This window comes from Sylvia atricapilla, chromosome 18 (assembly GCF_009819655.1).
Source record: "Sylvia atricapilla isolate bSylAtr1 chromosome 18, bSylAtr1.pri, whole genome shotgun sequence".
Taxonomy (NCBI): Eukaryota; Metazoa; Chordata; class Aves; order Passeriformes; family Sylviidae; genus Sylvia; species Sylvia atricapilla.
The window spans coordinates 2,673,052-2,693,476 of record NC_089157.1 but is presented as its reverse complement, the minus strand read 5'-3'; the positions used below and the strand labels follow the sequence as shown (position 1 = coordinate 2,693,476).

Here is a 20,425-nt window from a genome sequence, read left to right as displayed (position 1 = left end):
TTCACTTGAGAAGTCTCTCCCTGCCCCTAATGCTGGGAAATGCAGATGCTTCCCTCCTCTGGGGAGTGTGGAGTAACTGGGTATTTCCAAAGTGCTTTGAGATCTTGTGCAAAGAAGTATTGCTGCAGGAACCGCAGGTGCTGCTGACAGATTTCCCACTGTCAGCCCTGAAATCCTGATGCTATCCCTGGGGGGTGGGGAAGGTCCTTACCTTGGAAGGATTATCACATCCTTATGGATTAAGGATCCTTACCCTGGAAGGATTTCCCCATCCTCTGTGTGCTTGCCTGGGGTGGCCTCCAGACAAAGGAAGAAACAGAGTCTTCCTCCTCCACACCATTTTGCCTCCAGCTTCATTCATTAATTTCTTTCTGGTTGGGGGGATGCACTAAGCAGCTGTAGGGAGTGGGGTTAAGCCAACCTGGCCAGCACCTCCCTGTCCTGTGGAGAGAGGATCTTCCTTTGGACATCATGAGGACTTCCAAATGATGCCTTAAGTTTTAGCTTTCATATTTTCCGGATTCTGTACTGCATTGGTATGTAACTCCGAACTTCATATAAAGTGTTAGCAAGTTCTCTTCACAGTTTAGTCAGACAAAACAATCCTTTTCCAGCCCTAGAACCAAGGACACCGCTGCAGCTTCAGGCCCAAAAGGTATAAACAACACTGAATTGAGGAGAGCAATCTGGGAGGATGGGACTTCATAACCTGAAGCTTGGACAATTAACCCAATATGTAAATGGACCAAAACTTATAAAAGTGTTAAAACTTGTGACCCGTTGTCCATCTTGTGTGGAGCCATGGCTGGGCTCTCGTACTGCCCCAGGTGTATCCTTCAAAGGCCTTTTAATAAACACCTGCTTTATTCCTTTAACACTGTCTAGCCTCTGTTCCAGGTAGCCTCCCAAGGCATCACCACCACTCTCAGAGCTGTAGATGGTCAGACTGGCTCTGCCACATGATGGACACTGTGTTTTATCAGCTCTGGCTCACAGCACTGTCTCCCTTTGCAAGCACTGCTGGAGGTGGCAGGAGGTGTGCCGTGAAGTTTGGATCCAGCTACTCCCAGCGCATCCAGGAGCAGAGCCAGCCCTTGCCAGTGAGCAGCTCCTGTCGCATCACAGGCGCCACCAGGTTCTGTAAAGAACTGCCAGGGGTGTGTTGGAGGTGAGTTTTACAAAGGCAGGCTGTGATCTGCAGGAGTTTCAGGTTAAAGCCGCACAGAGAAGCCCAAGTGACAAATGTGACGTTTGTGGGTGGGGCCGGAACGCTGAGATGTGCAGGGTGGGGATCTTTATTTCAGTGCAGGCTCTCTGCAGCCATGGCAGGTGTTACTCACCTGGAACCAGTATTTCAGTCCCCTCCTTGCTCAAGGGCTGGCCCTGTGCCACCGAGAGAGGCTCCAGAGGGACATGAAGTGGCTCACGTCACAGGGAGCAGGAGCAGGGACTCGTACCTGCCGGTGGTGGCTGCTGGGTGTTTGCAGGGTGCAAACGGACCAGGATCCCTCCCTGCTGCCTCCTCCCAGCCCTCCTGCCATTCCCTACACAATTCCTTATGGTTTCCGGACGCTGGAGCAAAAGGTATCAGCTTGGATCTATTTATGAGCTCAGCTCAGCAAATCCTGTCTTTCTAAACTTTTCCTTTCCCCTGCTCAAGTTGTCTCCTCCTTTTCCATTACTTTTCTCTGTGAGGGCTGGGCTCTGGCTGGGACACACTGGCTCTTCCCGTGGCACAGACTGACTGAAATAATATTCCATGTTTTGGCGTGTCCCTCTGGAATGTGGGGGCGGTGGGAGGTGTTTTCCTGCAGCCTCCTCCCATCAGCCAAGCATGTGGTTCTGTGGGCTCCTCAGGGGCTGTGTGGGGAGAACTGTTGGTGGAAAAGCCACGGGGAATTGTCTCTGTGCTGGAGCTGGTCAGTAATTTGGCATCTGTGCTCCAGAATAACGTGGATAATGGGCACAGTGGGGGAATGGAGATACCTGGGTGTCAGCCCTGAGTTATTCCACCTTCACAAGCATGCCCCTGGTCCCTCCTCAGCACAGGTACATGCTGTAGGTCTTGCTGCTCTCAACCCAGCCCCCAAAACAGCAAATAAAATGGCTTTGAAATCTGTGTCCCCCATTCTGTGTCCCTGCAGTGAGGGGATGATAAATCCAGTGTCTGAAATGGAATTATCTCGCTGGGAGGGGGAAGTGGAAGACAGCACATGATAGTGATGGTGAAAGCATTTAATTGTGGTCACAAGGTGCTGTGGGGCAAATGAGGGACGTCCAGGTCCACACATGAAGTCTGTGACTTCCTCAAAGCCATCCTTGCACGTCCCTGCCATAGAGCTGGCAGCTCTTGTGCCAAAGCTCTGCTCCTGCAGAGGGCTCCCAAGGGGAAGAGAGTTTCACAACTGCCCTGTCTCGTGTGGGTGGCTGGAAGTCCCCTTTGCTCTTCCCAGAGGGGTGGACTTTGCCTTGACATCCTTCTAAAAGATGTCCTAAATGAGGTGGGAGATACTGTGTGTCCCCCACTTCCTTCCCAGGTGCCACCATCTTTTGTGAGGCGCCCCCAAAGTGTTCAGGAGAGATGTGGGGTCAGGGCAGGAGTAATTGTAGGGCCCCACAGGAAACAGGGAGGGAGGATGACTGACATCCCTCCTGGCCATGGAATCGTTGGCCCCACAGCACCCAGTGGATCCCAGGGGGTACCTCACCTGGGCAGCCCCAAAGTGGGGAAACAGGGATGTCTCTCATTTTGAAACCACCTTCCTCTCCCCTGCCTGGTGCCTGCACTGTCCCCTTTGCCAATGCCTGGCAGGCGCCACTGGGTTTTGCAGAGTCATCAGACCCCGTGTTTAAAAGGAGAAGTGAGGGAGGGACATGTTGAAATCAGATTTTTGACTATTTGCCCATTTCCATCCGAGAGATAAGAGTGAGGCCAGGCTGCGGCTTCAGGATCAAGACAAGAGGTAGGAGATAAACTATTATTAATGCTGCTGGAGGATTCTTTTCTAGCAGGTTTTCCTTTAAGGGGAAGATAATTCCCTAAAACAAGGTGATGATGCTTGCTCTTTGGAGATCTGTTTTCTCAGCAGCACCTGTAACCCCATTCACAAGTGAACTGTGAACTATATTTGGGACAGGTATAAAGGGTTTTCCTTTAGGATGACTTGTTTTTAAAAGGAATGTAAAGCTTCCCTCCATATTGTTGTAGATGTAGGTTATTTTGGGAGGCAGACTGACAGCATGGGAAGCAGGGGCTGTTTTGGGGAATGCCAACCCACTCCATGTGCAAAGTCCTGCCTTGGGTGTCTGGTTTGATTTGCTAGTTGTCTGCCATTGTAGGGAATGGAGTTTATCAGGATTGTCTCTACTAATCAGAAATCTTTGCTCCTTCTGGAGCTGCTTTTAGGGCTTCTCTTATTGTTTTCTGGACAAGGAGTAATTCAAGGTGCAAATACTGGAGCTCAGTGATTTTTGTCACCAGTATTTTGTGGAACAGCTGGCTGCTGCTAAAACCCAGGAGGGAAAAAGGATATTTGCTGCTTTTGAGACCTGATCACCAAACAGCTCTCCCATGGCACTCACAGAGGCTCGAATCCATCTGCTCCCTGCACAGAATCCTTCCCAAGGACTGTGCTGGCCTCTGATGGGAGCTGTGTGCTCCCACCCTGCTGTGCCTGAGCATTTCCAGTGGGCATTGCAAACCAGTGCAGTGGCCAGCTGGAGAGCTTCTGGGGAAAGTGCTTTTCAACAGACACTTCCACACTGCAGCTGAACTTTTGCTTTCTAAATCCTGCCAACCCCAGCCCAGTCACCAGCTCCTGGCTGGAGGATCACTGCCTGATGTTTAGCAATGGTTGTGGCTGGATTTTATTTCTCCAGTGTTACAAGGAGGAAAGAAGTGGATTTGAGGATTGACTAAACTCTTTCAGCTGTTCAACCTGTGCTGATTGAGGCAAGAGACATCCTGACTGCTGTTATTTTTTGTTGGTAAGGAGCAATGAAAGGTGTGAGCAGCTCAAGGATGCTGAGTCCATGTCCTGCCTTTACCTCTGGGCTTGCTCTTTGCTGGGCCAGATTTTGCTTTTGCAATCAAAGCTAAGAGCAAAGATGACAGCAATGGTTTCCAAAGGCCATTGTGCACTTTTCTCTAGTTCCCACTAACAGCGTTTTGCAAGGGAGCACAGAGTTGATGTCCCAGGTCAATAAATTGCATTTGTGTGTGTCACGGGACAGGAATCGGCTTCTCCACCACATCCCCCTCCATCAGCATCAGGAGATGCTTTTAAGCTGTTTGCTCAAGGTGAGCCAATGCAAAAAGGCTGGATAAAACCATGGCTGGGGCTGGCAGGGCTGAGTAAGCACCTCTGAGCATCTCTGACAGCAAAGGAACAGGCAACTCCAGCAAGTGTGGGGTGAGGAGGTGGCCCCAGTGCCAAACTGGGGAGTGCACACGAAGGGGGTTCCTTGGGGCACCCAATTCCTGGGAACATTTATCAGAGCCCTTCTGACAGAGGAGAGAGCACAAGTGTAACAAGCAGCTTTTGTCAGACCACAGGAGACAAGGCTGAAAAATCTCAGGAGTGCATTTCAGCTTTTTCGTGTCTCACTGTATCTCTGGATTTTTATCCTGTAGATTATCTTCGCATCCCCCTACTCCTGGAAATTCAGTGTTTTTATGCTGTGCAGGCCCTCCTGGCCCTAGTCCTGTGCTGCCTGACCTGGATAAAGAAAATCTGCCTCCCACATCAACCCCCTGCCTCTGATCTCAGCCCTTTTTCCATCTCCTGGTCCCACAACTTCAGGGAACACCTTTTGCCATTATAACCTCCTCTTACAGGGTTCCAGGGCAAAGGGAGGTTGTGTCTCTCTTAAAGCAATCAAAACAGTGCAATCTGCCTGTTCTGGGTTGACCTGCCTCCTACCCCATATATCCCATATATCCCATATATGCCTCAATGAAAGGACTGGATGAGTGCAAGGCTGGAAGGGACTGGCTGCCTCCCCTCATGCTCTCACAGGGACGCTGCTGCCAGCATCCTCCCACAGCCCTGCTTGGAGCCAGCGTGCTCCGGGGCTCTGTGCTAATGGGCTCTGATTCCTTCACTGGTATTAACGAGACAAACTTTCCAGTGCAGTTTCCATGGCCATGGTTTCCTGTTTGGATTCAGCACAAATCCCAGGGTGCCTGCACAGTACCACTGATCCCAGTGTGGAGCCACTGCCACCTGGGTTGCATCTGATGCATCATTTTTATGGCTTTTGGACCATCCAGGGGCCAGAAAGGTGCAGGGGAGACAAAACCTCCTCTTGGGGAGTCACTGCTCTGCTGCACAGGGCCTGTGGCTCCTCAGCAGTGACACCAAACCCCAGCAGTGACACTGAGCACGGGCTGATGTCCTTGTCCTTCCCCGGGGTGTGCGTTTGGCTGCTGAGCAGCTCAACAGCTCCTCCAAAGCCCAGGCTGCTCTCAGCTGTGCCTGTAGATACAGCAGACACACAGGAGCAAACTGGCTCTTCCCCTGGCCACCTTATGCCCAGCCAAGCCTTCCCCCACCCAGTTTGTTATCAGTGAGAGCATCCTGATAGGGATCTCCGAGGGGAGGGCTCCTCTTCGATCTGTGACAGGCAACTGCCTGGCAAGTTGCAATCAGATAAAGTGTTCGTAAGAATGAAAGGTGACAGTAAAGAACGAGGTTTCAACGTCATTTCTTCCTGCTTTTTTTCAAAGCAACCAGCTCTTTCTGGACAGCCCGTTTGCAAAAAGGTCACAGGCCCATTCTCAGTGCTGTTCTAGGCTCTTTACTGTGTCTGTTCGCAGCCCAACCTTGTGCAACTCTCCTGGGTGTTGCAAGGATTTCTCAGCCTGCAGTTTTTGCATGGGGTTTCAAATCCTCTCCATCCCCCAGGGCTGAAGACACCCCCTGCTTTCTGCAAGGTGCCCACCTCTGCTCCCAAGGCACGATGGATCCCAAATACCCCTCAGAGCACCCTTAGTGTTGCCTCCACTAATCCCCTCCATCGCCCCCATCCCCTGCTGGGCTTTTCCTTCCCAAGACTATTTCTCTGCACTTGGTCCCAATTGCTCACTTGTAAGCGACAGCAGGGACTGGATGTGACCCCTTCCCTTTGCCCCCATCCCCTGTGTCGCACGCGGTCCCCACGGCCGAGGGGGTGCTGGGAAGCAGGGTTGGGGCGCCTGCGTCCCCGGGGTGCTCTGGAAGGAGCCCCGAGCGCGTTTCCGCTGTGTTAAAATGGCCTCGCTCCGATAAGGGCTGTGGTTTCCTCCTCTGAGGCAGTGAGGCAGCGAGGCAGGCCGCAGTTTCGGGCAGAGCTGCAGCCCTGCCCCACGCTCAGCCAGCCCCGGGATGGAGCCTGCTGGAGAGAGCCCCCCGGGGACCCTCCCCGGGGACGAGAGCCCCGAGGTAGGTGGCCTGGGGCTCAGGGGGGCTGGGGACAGCGTTGGAGGTGCGATGGCAGCAGGCAGGGTCAGGGTGGCTGTGCCCAGGGGCAGCGCTGGGCGCTGGGGCTGTCAAAGGGGGGTGAGAGAAAAGGGACCGAGGCCCGGGTGTGACCAAGAGGTGGGGATGCTGTACCCGTGTAAATGGGCACCCCAGGGTGAGTATGGGGTCAGCTGCAGCTCTGTATGGGGTCAGCCCCCACTGAGGGTCACCTCTGAGCTCGGCTACGGCTTCCCAGCACCCTGCAGCCCCTCTGGGCTCTCTGCTGCTGGGAGCTCCCCCAAACCCCTGCTCTAGGCCATCCCAACCTGAACGACTTCCTCTGTGTCCCCATGTCTGTCCCGGTGACATGGGACACACGGCTCTGCCCAGTGGTGCTGGCAACACAAGGGCACAATGCCCTTGACTCCTGGGATGGTCTGTCCTGCTGGTGTCCCTCACCCAGGGACTTGTCCTCCCTCCCAAGCACCCCAGTCCCTGCTGCCTTCCCCACTGCTGCAGCTGCTGGGGTGGCTGATGCTGGTGGCTGTATCCAGACTGGATTTAAGCAACACTCCTGGATTTGAGCTGGGCTCTTGGCATGAGGATTAGCTGCAGTAAACACGTCCTGGTGGCTCAGCTCAGCTTTAGCTTAACCAGTCCCATGTGCACATGGGAGCAGATCCTGCAGCTGCTGTGTCCAGGGCAGAATGAACAGCAGGGAGCTGCCCCCAAAACCAGCAGGGATTCCTCCCCCTGCCCTCCTGTGCTACCCCATTCCTGGGCAAGGAACTGATGCTGGTGTCTTGCTGATAAAATAACAGCAGCAGAGAAATAAATTCCTTTTTCTGTCCCCTCTGCACTTGTGACCTTGCAATGGAGCAGCACTAACAGTGGGGATGCTGGAAGATTTGGGATGGGGCCATGCCCCCCGTGCCTTGGCATAGGCAAGACTGTGCCAGCAGCAGCAGGAGGTGCATTGAACCTGGGCAGGGACAGGCTGGGACCCTCCTGAGTACAACAGGTCCCCCTTTCACAGAGGATTCCTGAGTCACTAGAGCCCCCAGCAGCCACCAGTGGGTACCAGAAGAGATGTGGAGGCAAGTGGGAAGCAGCTCAAGGGTTAATCTCACTGGGGCTGGAAGGGTTGAATTCAGTCCAGATGGCTGGGAGATTATGCCAGCCCTAGATTTGCCATAAGCAAATGTTAATGTTCAAGCTCAGAGTTGGTTTATTTTTTTTTTCTGTTTGGGGTTCCTAAGGTCACTTTGAGACCTGGGCTAACCCAGAGGTAGGATTTGTCCATTCATCCATCCATCCATCCATCCATCCATCCATCCATCCATCCATCCATCCATCCATCCATCCCCACCAGCCCTGCATGAGCAGGTGCTGGGACCATGCTCTGAAAATGCCCCTCAGCCCAGGAAAGCCCAAACTCATTTTAAAAATTTTTATTACTTTTTTTTTTGGTGTCACACCCTTGTACTCCCAGAGGCTCCAGTGCCAGGACCAGGAACAGATGGCACTGGGACATTGATCCCCTTCCTCTGGTGGTGTCATTGTTTGGATTTAATTCTTGTTTGGAAAGTCAATGCTGTTGCTGGTCATCCTTCAAGTGGGGAATGAGCAGTGCACCCTTGCAGCTTTCAGAAATTTGTAGCAGTGCACCAAATCCTGATGGCTTTTGGCACCTCCTTGCCCAGCCTGGAGCTCCTCACAGTGCTCTGGCTCCCTGCCCTGTCCCTCAGCTGCTTTGCTCTCCAGCCTGGTGCTGCTGGAGTGAGTGGCTCTGGGGTGTGAGAGGTGGATGGTTGGCTTTTAAAGCCTCCTGGGGGTCACCCCAAGCTGCTGTTGTCACCCTTGCAGCACCCTCCTCAGTTAATGGGGCTTGGGGGTAAAGCCCCTCGTGCTGCCCTGCTGGTGGGTGATGGGGGACATTGTCCCTCGGCCACGGGGTGTCTGTGAGATTTCACAGCAGCTTTGGGACATCCCACCCTCATGTGCTGTGGGTGATGCCACCCCATCCTGGCTGCCCTGCCCTGCCCTGTCCGGCCACGACTTCCTCCTCAAACCATGCTCTTGATGGGGAACCTCTGTGCTTCTCTTCTCTCCCCAGATGGATCTGTCCCACCGGTTCTCCAAGGAAGAGGTATGAGTGTGGCCCCACTGTGGCCTCCCTTGGTGGCACTGCAGGGGGTGGCAATGCTGCAGGGGCCTGGGGACATGGCTCAGCTCCTGGAGCTGCTCCCCAGGGACAGCTGCTGGTGGGTGGGCAGGGCTGGATGATGGGGCAGCAGGGCCTGGCATGGAGCTTGGGGAGCTGTGAGGGGGAAATCCTGCTGATCCTGGGGGATGGAGCATGTCCTGCTGGCTGCCCCACGTGGGGTGTCAACACTGTCCCCCCACAGCTGGCCCTGCTCTATGAGGAGGTTCTCTACACCATCCACCACCGCCTGGGCAAGCCCGAGCAGCAGCACGTCGGGGATTCCCAGGAGCTCTACTCCTACGTGCAGAAGGTGTGTCCCCTCCTCACAGGGTCCCCCAAATGTGTCCCCTGGCATGTCCATCCCCCCAGCTACAGGGGATGGTGGGGGTCTGTTATGCCCCAAGCTCGCTCAGTCAGTTTTTAAAGGGGTTTTCATTTACTCTGGTGGTTCACAGGAGACCACAAAATCCTCAGGAGGCCAAATAACAAACTTCTACTTGCAAGCCCGAGAATATTAATGTTGAATGAGGTTGGGCTTTCCATGTGCCAGGGGCTTGGACTGGACCAGAGGCTCCAGGGGCTAGGATGTGGAGGTGCCCCTATGCAGAACTTGCTCCCACCACACACAATTTCTCTCTGGCAGTTTGGAGCCAATGATCATTCCTCTGGCCCCCTACAGGGTCACTCAGAGGGAACTTTTAACAAGCACCACAAGAGATGCAGCAGCAGCATCCAGCTAGAGGGCTGGGAGCATCCTGTGGCTGGGAAATATTAGCCCTGGGGAGAAGGGTTTATCTTAGACTGGGGATGGTGGGAAGAAGGCTCCCCCTCAAGACCTTTCAGCTGCTCCCCAGCCTTCCTGCTGGACTCTGCAACTCTCCTCTCCCTGTGGGCTGCAGCTGGCTCTCAGGGAGCAGATGGAAGCCCCTGGCTGCTCTCCAGCCCCTGGGAGCAGCATCCATCACCAGCCCCCATATCCACACAGGCTTTTGGCATGGACGCGGAGGAGCACAGTGCCATCATGCAGCAGGTCATGGAGCTGGAGGTACAGTGTCCCCAGTGTGCAGCTGGGCTGGTGTTGGGGTCTGCAGTGCCTCTGAGCCCCTGTGATTGGGATTTGGGGTACCCTGGGGTTGTCACTGCTTGGTGGGAGCTGATGGCAAGGTCCAGCCCCATGCCTCCTTGCAGGGTTGATCCTTCCTCACAGGGCTGGTGACCCTGCACATTAATAGCTGTTTTTTCATTTTTCCAGAGTCCCATTTACTGCCTGAAAGCCACTGTGAAGGAAGCCAAGGGAATTTTGGGTAAAGATGTCAGTGGTAAGTGGGGATGGCTGGGTGTCCCGTGGGAGGAGTGGCAGCTGCAGCTCCCGAGTGGAATTGCCACACCTCCGCCCTCGCAGGGCTCAGTGACCCATACTGCCTGCTGGGCATCGAGGCCAGGAGCCAGGAACCAGCCCACCCCGACCACAAGAAGAGGATGAAGGCTGTGGTCAAAGACCTCATCCCTGAAGACCAAATCCATCGCACCCAAGTCATAAACCAGACGCTCAGCCCAGTGTGGAATGAGACGTTCATCTTGTAATCCACCCCTTGGCTCTGCTTTCTGGGGGGTGCAGGGCACGGCCAGGGCTCTTGGCTGTGGGTTGGGGTTCACCACTGGTATGTTACTCGAGTAACAACATCCCTTGGTGCCTTGCAGGGAGTTTAAAGATGTGGAGACAGCCAGCTTCCACCTGGACATGTGGTGAGTGGCAGCATCCCAGTGACCCCAGGACCCTGCCCCGGGGGTCCTGTCTCCTGGGATTCAATCTGCAACTTTTCTAAAGGCCCAGAAGCCAGCTGGGAACCCCTTTCCCCATCACAGAGCACTGACGTGACCTGTGCCAGCAGACAAAGCACAGGCTGGCTGTTCCCAGGCAGGGCTGGTCCTAAGCCCTGGTTTAATTTATGGAGAGGAGCCATGTGCTCACAGATTTGGGTTGGGTTTGGGAATGGCCTCAGTCCTGACACTTCCCTGCTCCTGTACTTTCCCTTCTCCACCACCACTGCAACTCCCTGCTCTGTTTTCCCATCACCTGGATTTTATTTATCTCCCTTTCCCCGCGGTGGGTTTTGCCTCCCGGCCCCGCAGGGACTCGGACGTGGTGGAGTCGATGCGGCACAAGCTGGGCGAGCTCACGGACCTCCACGGCCTCAAAAGGTTGGTGCTGCTGCGGCCCCAAGGCTGCTGAGGAAAGAGGAGGTGGAAAAATGCTTTTTTGCCTGCTGGATGTTAAAAATCGCCCTTGGCCGGAGGGAGGGCGGGCGGCAGGTCTGTGTCCTCTTTGTCCACCCCGAGCACGGCCGGGTCACAGCTGCAGGACACCTTCCCACGCCCTCTGTTGTTTGTGCCTTTCAGGATCTTTAAAGACGCCCGCAAAGACAAAGGGCAGGACGATTTCCTGGGGAACGTGGTGGTTCGTCTGAAGGTGAGCGCCGCTCTCCTCCAGGAGCCTCCCCGGGCTCCGGTCAAACCTCCCGGGATCCCGGCAGGATCCCAGCCCCGGGACAGCACCCGGCACACCCAGGAGCCCGTCTCAGAGCCACAAACTGATGTCAGGTCCCTCACTGTGACACAGTCATTCCAACACGCTCACTCGCTGCACATCCTGTGTTTTTAATCCAATGGAGAATCTTCCTGCCCCATCAGCGCAGTGGGATGAAGATCCCCTGGTCTCTGAAGGAGATCCTTCTCCTGGGAAGGCTGCCCAGGGCTTCCCCGTTGTCCCTTTGTGCCTGCAGGACCTGCACTGCTGGAATGACCAGTGGTACCAGCTGGAGCCACGGACAGAGACATATCCTGAGCGGGGACACTGTCACCTACAGTTCCTACTGACCCACAAGAAGGTGGGATGGGATGTGGAAAAGGGCTCATTTCCCATTGCCTTGGCAGGATGGGACAGCTGCCTGTCCCTTGGGGCGTGTCTGGGGGTCACAGGGGCAGAGGTGCCAGCACCAGGGTCTGCAGGTGCTGGACCCTGCCCTGAGCCCTGTGCCAGCACCAGGATCCTGCTCCTGGTGCACCTGTAGCCCTTGGCTCTCCAGCCCCACTTTTTGGGTCCTGTGTCCCCACTGTGACAGTGTCCCTGTGTGTCCAGGCAGGTGATGGCTCTCTCTGCCTTGTCTCTTTGCAGAGAGCCACCACGAGCAGCCGGACACAGCCAAGCTACACCGTCCACCGCCACCTCCTGCAGCAGCTGGTGTCCCACGAGATCCTCCAGCACCAGGTACCCCCAGTGCTGCTACCAGCACCAGAAGCAGCTCTCCAGCAGCTGGGCTTGGGGAGGGCTTCCTGTGCAGCCCACAGCCCAACACAATGCGTGATGGGAATGAGGGTCAGGATGATGCCTGGCGTCCTTCTGGGGCTCCCACTGCTGCAAATACACCCCCACCATGGTGCCTGTCCCCCTCCTCACTCATCCTGTCTTGCTCCAGAGCACATCTCCCCTCCCTTTCCCTCCTGGCAGGCCGGCAGCACCTCCTGGGACGGGGAGCTGAGCAGCCACGCCAGCACGGTGCTGTACCTGCACGCCACACAGAAGGACCTCTCTGACTTCCACCAGGACATGGCGTGAGTACCCCACAGCCAGGGCACCCCAGTGCAGCACTTGGGGGCCTTCCTGGGACCCTCTGACTGCGGCTGGTCTGTCCCCTGAGCTCAGGTGTTGCCCTCAGGACACCTGAGTGCCGCCCCTGTGACCCTGGCTGTGACTGTGGCTGGCTCCTGGGTGTCCCCCAGCCCCTGGGGGCTCAGCCCTGCCTTCCTTCCTCCCCAGGCAGTGGCTGGCCTACAGCAAGCTCTACCAGAGCCTGGAGTTCAACAGCAGCTGCCTCCTCCACCAGATGACCAGCATCGAGTACCGGTGGGTGCAGGAGCGCCTGCGGCCGGAGCAGGTGAGGGGGCAGAGTCCAGGGAAAGGCACCCAGCCCTGAGCCTCTCCTCCCACGAGCCCCAGGGGCTGTTTCACTCCCCGTGTTCCAGGAACAGCAGGAGATTGCGGGGTACAGGGATGCCAGGGTGTCTGGAGGGCATTTCACAGTGGTTTGTTCTCCCTCTCTGTGGAGAACCCCTTACCTCTGCACTGACATCCCCCTCCCCCATCCCTGCCAGCAGGTCAATCACAACCCCCTGCAAAACTTAAATGTGACCCAATTTCTGCTTCTCCCAGCCTGTTTTCCCAGAGCATCCCTGCACCCTGCTGAGACACTGAATTTTCCATGCATAGCAATGAGGTTTAAGCACAAAGCTCAGTTCAGTCCCTCCAGGGAGAAGCTACCAGAGGCATCAGGGATTTTTTTCCCATCCCTGGAGCAGGCTGGAGAGGAATGGGAGCAGCAGCTCCCTCCGCTGTGGTGCCATGGTCCTGCCAGCATCTGCCTATCACTGAGGAGGACAGTGCATGTTTCCTTTCTTCTCCCCAGAAAGCAGAGCTGGCCGAGTCCTTCCAGTCCTTGCTGACCTACGGGGTCTCCCTCATCCGTAGGTTCCGCATCATTTTCCCCCTCTCTGTGCCGAGGTCCACGGAGAGGCTCCAGTCCCTGCTGCGGTGAGTTGGTCACTGGTGCCAGCTGCATGTGAGGTCCTGTGGCTTGGCTGCTGTGATGGGAAAGCCCCTGAGCTTGAGCAAATCTCAGTGTGAGCCCTTTCTCCCCGGTCTAGGCTGCTGTGACACTTGTCCTGTCTCTTCCCTCGTCGTGGGCTCCTTGTGGGGAATTTGGCAGGGAGGAGAAGGCTGTTTGGGCATGGTCTCTGAGGGGAGAGGGGTTTGTTTCTGATGGCAGGTGCTGGGTTTCACTCGAGGTTCTCACTTTGCAGGGTCCTTGTCCAGATGTGCAAAACAAAAGCTTTCCATGAGCTGTGCACACCCAGCCCTGACCTCCCCCAGATGGTCTCCACAGCTCTGAAGGTACTGGGGGTCTCACCCACCCCGTGAGTCTCCCTTTCCTTCCATCCCCTGCCCAATGCCCACACCTCAGCAAATCCACATGGATCACCATGGCATGGGGAATACCCACCCCTCTTCAACCTGGTAGCCCCAGACTGTGGTTCCCACCACAGGTTCTCACCTCAGCCAGGGGACAGGGAGAGTGAAGGGGGTGACAGAGCTGGCTTTGCTCCTCCTGCTTCCCTGCCATCCCACTGGGACTCCTCTCTTGCAGTCAGGCACAACAGAGTGGTTTCACATGCAGAAGCAACACCTCAAGCCCATGGTGAAGGTCAGTTCCCATCTCTGTCCCTCTGACATGATAAAGTCACCTAAAAATGTCTGAGCATAGAAAATTAGTCTGTTCTTTCCTTTGCAGAGCATAGAGGAGAATAGCAAAGCCTTGTCCAAGCTCCTCCTGGAGGTGATAGAAGATCTCAAGCAGTGCCAAAAGATCTGGAACAAATTGTTCAGCACGTAGGTTTCAGTGCTTGATCTCACCCCCATCCACCTTCCCTGGGATCAATAGTGACAGGGCACTTGGGCTCCACAGGTGGGATCTGCCCCTTAGAGCGGTGCTGCCCTCACCAGGACATGGCCTGGCAGGGTTTGCTGGGCTGGAGCTGGCAGGCTCCTGACTCCACATTTCTCTCTTGCAGCAACCTGAAGCTGAATATCTTCTCCATTGCCTACCTGGAGCTGGAGAGCCTGGTGAGCTCGCCTGGGCTGCTCTGCCCTCGAGGGACTAAGGTCTAAAGCCAGGCTGAGGTTTTTGGCCACCTTCAGGTGCCAACTGCTTGTTGCAAGCCTGAAAGGGGAGAAAGAGAAACTCCCCCTCTCCCTGTGTGACTGTGGAGACTATTTGACCCAACAAATCTCTTGAAATGCCACCCAAAATGAAGAGTAGTCCCCTGAGCTGACCCTCCCTCCAGAAGGAGCCTTCCTGGGCAGACCTCACTGTGTTCCCCCTGCCCTTGCTCCCACCCAGGTTGCGGAGCATGTCCAGGAGCAGCTGCACAAGGTTGACAGCAGCATGTCCAGACCCACGGCTGAGAGCCTCTTTGATCTCTACAGGAAACTGCAGGAGCTCTATCAGATGAAGGACTCCCTCCCAAGCAGGTATCCAGCCCTGAGAGGAGAGATGCCAAAGGGAGGGACTGAGCAGTTAACTGAGAGGATCTCTGCATCCTTCCCACCCCCCTACATCACTAATTGCACACCAGGCAGAGCAGGCTGCTGCTGTCTGGTGTCAATGGGAGCATCACCAGGAGGGTTTTGGGCTCATCTCTGGGTGGGTTTGGTGTGAGGGCAGGAGGAGTGATGGTCCTGTGCTGCTGCTGTGCAGCTGCAGAATGTGGTGCCTTCATCCATAGGGATGGACCTCTGGCTCTGAGCAATTTCCACCAGTGGTTTGAGGAAGCGTTGCCCCTGTGGCTGCAGAAGGCCTACACCACCACGCTGGAGAGGGCTCAGAGAGCCATCCAGATGGACCAGGTACTGTGGGGAGGAGAAACCTCCCTCCTCCCTTTGGGGGCTCTCCAGCTTGTCCTCCATGACTTGCTGCTGTGCCTGGCTCACAGCACTGGCACCACCACATAGGTGCCTCTGGCAGGCCAGGAGCAGCCTGGTTCCTCTCCCAAACAAAATATGTCATCCCCTGGGCCAGTTGATCCCACCCAGCCTGGCTCCACCCAATGTCCCTGTGTCCCTTCCCTCACTCCTCCCTGGCAGCCCATGTGATCTGAGGACCCTGCGTTTGGGCCATGCTGTGAGGATCCCCTTTGCCCAACCTCTCTGATGAGGAGAGGGAAGGCAGCCACAGACTGCTCTTCAGTGGGGTCCAGCAACACTGGATGGGTGTATGGAGGGAAGGAGGGAGCTCATGCTGCTCCATCCATCCTCATCTCCTCCATTCTCCAAAGTGGTTGTGTGCTGACTCTGGGATGTAAGGAGCTGATGATGGGCCAGAGAGCCCCAAAGGGAAGGAGCAGCTCTGCTGTCTGGGATGGCATCTCTCTGTACAAGCTGTGTTTGCCTTGTCTACCCCTCAGCTGAAGCCTTATGGGTATCACAAGCACAGCACATCCACTGTGGACCTGTCCACCTGCTACGCCCAGATCATGACAACCTGGCAGCAGCTCAACTGGCCAGACCCTGAGAAAGCCTTCATGATCATGGTCAATCTCCTGGAGGTTTGTACACCTGGGCACCAGCACCTGGAGTTTCCTCCTCCTGCTTTTGGGGATGTGTCTCCATGAAGGAGCCGGTACCCCTCAGTGATGTGGGTCCCTGAGCCCACAGTGGTCCCCGTGTTGCCTGGTTCATTCCTCTTGGCTCCCTGTCTGTCCTGCAGGACATGTGCAAGATCTCCCTGATGTACTGCAAGCTTATCAAGGAGAGGGCTGAGGCTCTGTCGCTGAGTGAGCAGAATGAGGGCGAGGCAGCCAACAAGGTTGGTGTTGGAACCTGTCCTGGTTGCCTCAGGAAAGGCAGGATTTGACCCTGGTTTATGGAGGAAGAGAGAGCTGAGCTGCTGAGAACCCAGCTGACACCCCCAGTTTGGGTTCCACAGGGAACAATTGGCCATCAAAAGCCGTAATCCTGGAATATCAGGAGGGAAATTATGTGAACAGGGGAGCAGGATGGGGATGGGGACACAGGTGAAGCTGAAAATGAGAATGGAGATGGTGATGGAGATAGGGCTGGGCATGAGGATGGGTATGGAGATGGGAATAAGGGAGATTGCATTGGGGAGGGGGATGGGGGTTGCTCCAGGGGGTGTGGACCCTGAAGCAGACCCACCTCCCCCAGCTCTGCATCGTGGTGAACAACATCGAGCAGCTCCGGCTGCTGATGCTGAAGCTGCCGTTGCAGCTGGACTGGGCCCAGCTGGAGCAACGCATGAGGGGCATCATAGAGCCCCAGCAGATCCAGAACGCTCTGCACAACCAACTGGACAGCACCGTGGCCTGCCTGGACCACGAGGTCCGGGATGTGGTGCAAGCCCTGGCTACCAAGGTGACCACCTGCCACTGACGCCCTCTTGGCCCTCACCTGGCCCAGAGCAGTTTCATCCCAGGTGTCCTGAAGCCCACAATGCTCCTGGAATGGGGACAAGGTGGAGCTGGGCATGGGGAGGCTGGTGCAGAGGGCAAAGTCCAAGTCTTCTCCTGTGTTTCTCCCTGGTAGCTGGAAAAGGGCATTGCCAGACACATCCAGGAGCTCTCATCTTCCAGTGACACCCAGAAGCCTGAGGATGTAAGTATCTGGTCCAGCCTCTCCTGGACCATCCTTTTTGGGCAGCCACAGATAGCCTTTCCTTGCTTGGTGGGTGCCTCTGTCACCCTCCGTCACTGCTCCATGCCCACACCTGGGGCACAGGACACATCAGTGATGGGGCCCAGACCTCCACAGGCTTCACTTGATGCCCGTGTCAGCAGCAGGACCACACCGGACACAGCCTGCCTGTGTTCTGTGGGAAGGAGCCCCTCTGGGATCCTCCCTGGCCTGCTGTGCCCTGATGGATACACACCCCCCTGCCCTCCCCACTGCCCCTCTCCTCTCTCTGCAGTCCATCATCCCGCTCATGAAGTTCCTGGAGTCGGAGCTGCAGTACCTCAATGAGCATCTGGTCCAGGAGAACTTCAAAAGGTGACAGGGCACTCGGGATGCATTGTGGCAGAGGCCACCACCATCACCATCCCTTGGGCAGGAGCATCCCCTCAGCTCCATGGGGCTTGGGGCCATCCCACTTTGGGGCTGGCAGGATGAGGCACTTCCTTCTGGGGCTTTGAAAAGCCCTTCAGCTGAAGGTGATCCCCCCAGCCCAGCCCCTGGATCCTGCTCACAGCCTCCCTCTCCCCTGCAGCCTCCTCACTCTCCTGTGGCAGCACACCTTGTCCGTGCTCTCAGCAGCACAGGGGCCGCAGGTGCCCTCGGTCCAGCACTGCCAGAGGCTGTTCTGTGCCCTGAAGGTACCAAGGGGAAGCAGGGGGTCCCTGGCAAGGAAGGGGGTTGGTTGGTGGCTGACAGCGTCCTTGTCCCCAGAGCCTGGAGCTGTGCTTCCACGCTGAGGGCTGCGGGCTGCCGCTGGAGACCCTCCACAGTGCAGCCTTCCAGGTATGGAGATGGAGATGGGGAGTCCCCGTGGGTTCCTTTGGGAGGAAGGGATGCCAGCGAGGACATCCCCGGGCTGTGGACCTGTCCGTGTGCTTGACCATGGCTTCTCACCGTCCCCACAGACACTGGAGACTCACCTGGCTCTCTGCTCCGCCAGCAGCCGCAAACTCATCCAGAAATACTTCAGCAACAGGATCCAGCAGCAGGTAGGGGTCCTGATGGTGCTCCCAGCCCCTTCCCACATCTCACCCTTGCTCACAGGCCCTGCCTGTGGAAACGAGGAATTTCCTCATCACCCTCCCAGTCCTGGGGCTGTTGGGGATGGTTTTGCCACAGCATTGAGCAGGAGAGGGCTCAATGCATCCCAGAGGATTCCAGCAGACCCTGCTACCCCAAAATTCCTGCTGAGCCTCTGTGCATCCCCTCCATTATGAGAATAAAGGACAGCATCCTTCTCCCTGTACCCCACTGCCCAGCTGGACACCAGCTCAGAGAAGTATGGGGCTGTGACCATCAAAGCCCTGTACCGGCCTTCGGAGCAGAAACTCCATGTGGAAGTGCTCAACGCCACCAACCTCATCCCACTGGATTCCAACGGTGGGTATGGGTGGGCAGGGGAGCCACACTGCCCCAGGGTCCCCTGTCCTGGGTCCCGGGGGTGCCCCAGTCAGGAGAAATGCTGGCAGTGCTTGGACTCTCTCTTGATTTGCTTTTTTATCCAAAGAGGTGGATTTGAGGAAAAAGGGGGGTTATTGCACTGGTTCTGGGTGGTTCAATGGGATGCGGCAGGCAGGACCATGCAGGACACAGTGCCGACATGTTTGTGGCACAAGCCAGCAGCCAAGGCAGGTGGCTTTTTTTCATCATGCAAAGCAGTCGCAGTTAAAAAAAAAAAAATTTCGCCGGGGTGAGCAGCGACCTTCCCGCGGCCCGGCTGTCGTTCGGGGAGCTCTCCAGGAGAGGTCACTCCTCCTGCAGCCGCCCCCGGCCGATGGCTGTGCGGTCATCCCCGGGGTTGGGATGCTGCCGCACCCTCCAGGAGCCCTGCCTGGGGGCTGTGCTCGGCTGCCCGGACCCTCGCCCCCTGCAGCCGCCTCGGTGTGTCCAAGCCCCCCGATTGGGGTCATTCCGGGGCAGAGCGGCCAGGGGAAGGGGCTGATGTCTGCACCCCACCAGGCTCCAGCGACCCCTTCGTGCAGCTCACCCTGGAGCCCCGGCACGAGTTCCCCGAGGTGGTGGCCCGGACCACCCAGTGCAAGAGGAACGAGCTGCATCCCCTCTTCGACGAGGCCTTTGACTTGTACGTAGGGGCTGACAGCCGGCGGCCCCCCAGCGTCCCCTGCAGCCCCTCCGTCCTCACCAGAGCCTCTGCCGTGGGGCTGCCGGCCCAGGAACCGGCTGTGTCCGGGGATCCTGCCCCTGTGAGGGTGCCGGGCTGTGCGGGGCCCTGAGCTTTGAGGGCCGGGGTCAGTGTGGGGCTGTGGGCGAGGGGCCGTGGGGTGGGTGGGCTGGGATCACCCCCCGCCCCCGTGTCCCGGCAGCTTGATCCCCTCGGAGAAGTGCCGGCAGGACGGGGCCTGTCTGCTGCTCACCGTGTTTGACTACGACGTGCTGGGAGCCAACGACTTGGAGGGAGAAGCCTTCTTTCCCCTGTGCCAGCTGCCCGGCCTCGACAGCGAGGAGGACGAGGCCGACATGGGCCGGGTGCCCCAGAGCCGGCTCCCCCTCACGCACCCCAAGGCCACGGGTACGTGTGCCGGCTGAGCCCCCGAGCAGTGGGCTGTAGGGAGCATCTCGCACCCTCACTCCCCTCTTTTCTCCGGCAGATGAGATCCTGAAGCTGCTGGAGTCCAGGAAAAGGGACAAAGAAGCTCAGGCCTTCGTTAAGCTCCGCAAGCAACGAGCCAAGCAGTCCAAGGAGACGGAGTGAGGGGTGAAGATGGCCCTGGAAGGAGGGGTCTGGCCAGCAGCAGCCCAGGACTTCGGTGGTGTTGGAAGCAGAACCTTCTGCAGGGAGTGTGGGGACAGCGGGGTCCCTGTGCCTGCCCGGCACCCAACTCACCCCCACCTTGGGGCAGCAGGGCTCCCATGGGCCAGGGAGGGTGGGCAGGGGGATTCCAGGGGATTTCTTTGCCTGCCTGGACTAGTAACACTACACGAGGGATATGAAAGTGTGGCTGTCCCTGTCCATCCCTCTGGAGCTTGTCACTGCCAGTGCTGCATCTCCTGGCTGTGTCCCCAGCCCTCTTGTCTGCAACACGACTGATTTAGGCTGGGGACAGCCATGGCCAAACCTGCTTTTGTTTTATTTTTCTTTTTAATTTTTTCATTTCTTTTCCCCCTCATTTTCTTGTGCTAAGCCTCTTATTTTAAATGAGAAGCCACAAAGCTGATGCGTGGGCTGTGTGCTTTGGGGCAGTGGCCCTGTGCTGGGAGCAGCAGCACGGTGGGGTGGGATGAGGCATTTAAGGTCTGGTGGGAGCTGCTGAATTTCTCCTTTTTTAAAATGTACATATCGCTTGTGTCTGTTTGATTTTTTTTTTTTAATTTAACCACAAATTTTACCCACCTCCTGGAAGCCTGGGATCTTGCTGGAGCCTGGGCAGCAATCAAGAGCATCACAGCCCTGGCAGCCAAACCAGGAGGCATTTTGGACAGCCGAGAGCCCAGGCATGGGATGCTGGTCCCTGGCAT

General features: G+C 56.7%; 1 protein-coding gene across 3 annotated transcripts; it reads left to right on the top strand.

Annotated features, from left to right (window-relative positions):
- Positions 1-1,379: 1,379 nt before the first annotated feature.
- UNC13D (unc-13 homolog D) lies at positions 1,380-20,244 on the top strand. 3 transcript variants are annotated; one of them, XM_066331996.1, is made up of 32 exons: positions 1,380-1,584; positions 8,557-8,589; positions 8,849-8,956; positions 9,632-9,691; positions 9,899-9,965; positions 10,049-10,226; positions 10,348-10,392; positions 10,780-10,848; positions 11,047-11,116; positions 11,430-11,534; positions 11,822-11,914; positions 12,155-12,258; positions 12,464-12,581; positions 13,110-13,234; positions 13,504-13,594; positions 13,848-13,904; positions 13,992-14,089; positions 14,272-14,323; positions 14,601-14,731; positions 14,986-15,106; positions 15,664-15,804; positions 15,966-16,064; positions 16,424-16,630; positions 16,802-16,870; positions 17,184-17,263; positions 17,481-17,586; positions 17,660-17,731; positions 17,854-17,937; positions 18,208-18,328; positions 18,908-19,031; positions 19,273-19,478; positions 19,558-20,244. In XM_066331996.1, exons 1-32 carry the CDS (start codon positions 1,414-1,416, stop codon positions 19,659-19,661), a joined length of 3,309 nt encoding a protein of 1,102 aa, XP_066188093.1. In that variant the 5' UTR covers positions 1,380-1,413; the 3' UTR covers positions 19,662-20,244. The 3 variants fall into 3 exon arrangements, with proteins under 3 accessions (XP_066188093.1, XP_066188095.1, XP_066188094.1); XM_066331998.1 differs by lacking the exon at positions 1,380-1,584 and adding an exon at positions 2,626-2,963; XM_066331997.1 differs by lacking the exon at positions 1,380-1,584 and adding an exon at positions 6,227-6,422.
- The last annotated feature ends 181 nt before the right edge of the window (positions 20,245-20,425 follow it).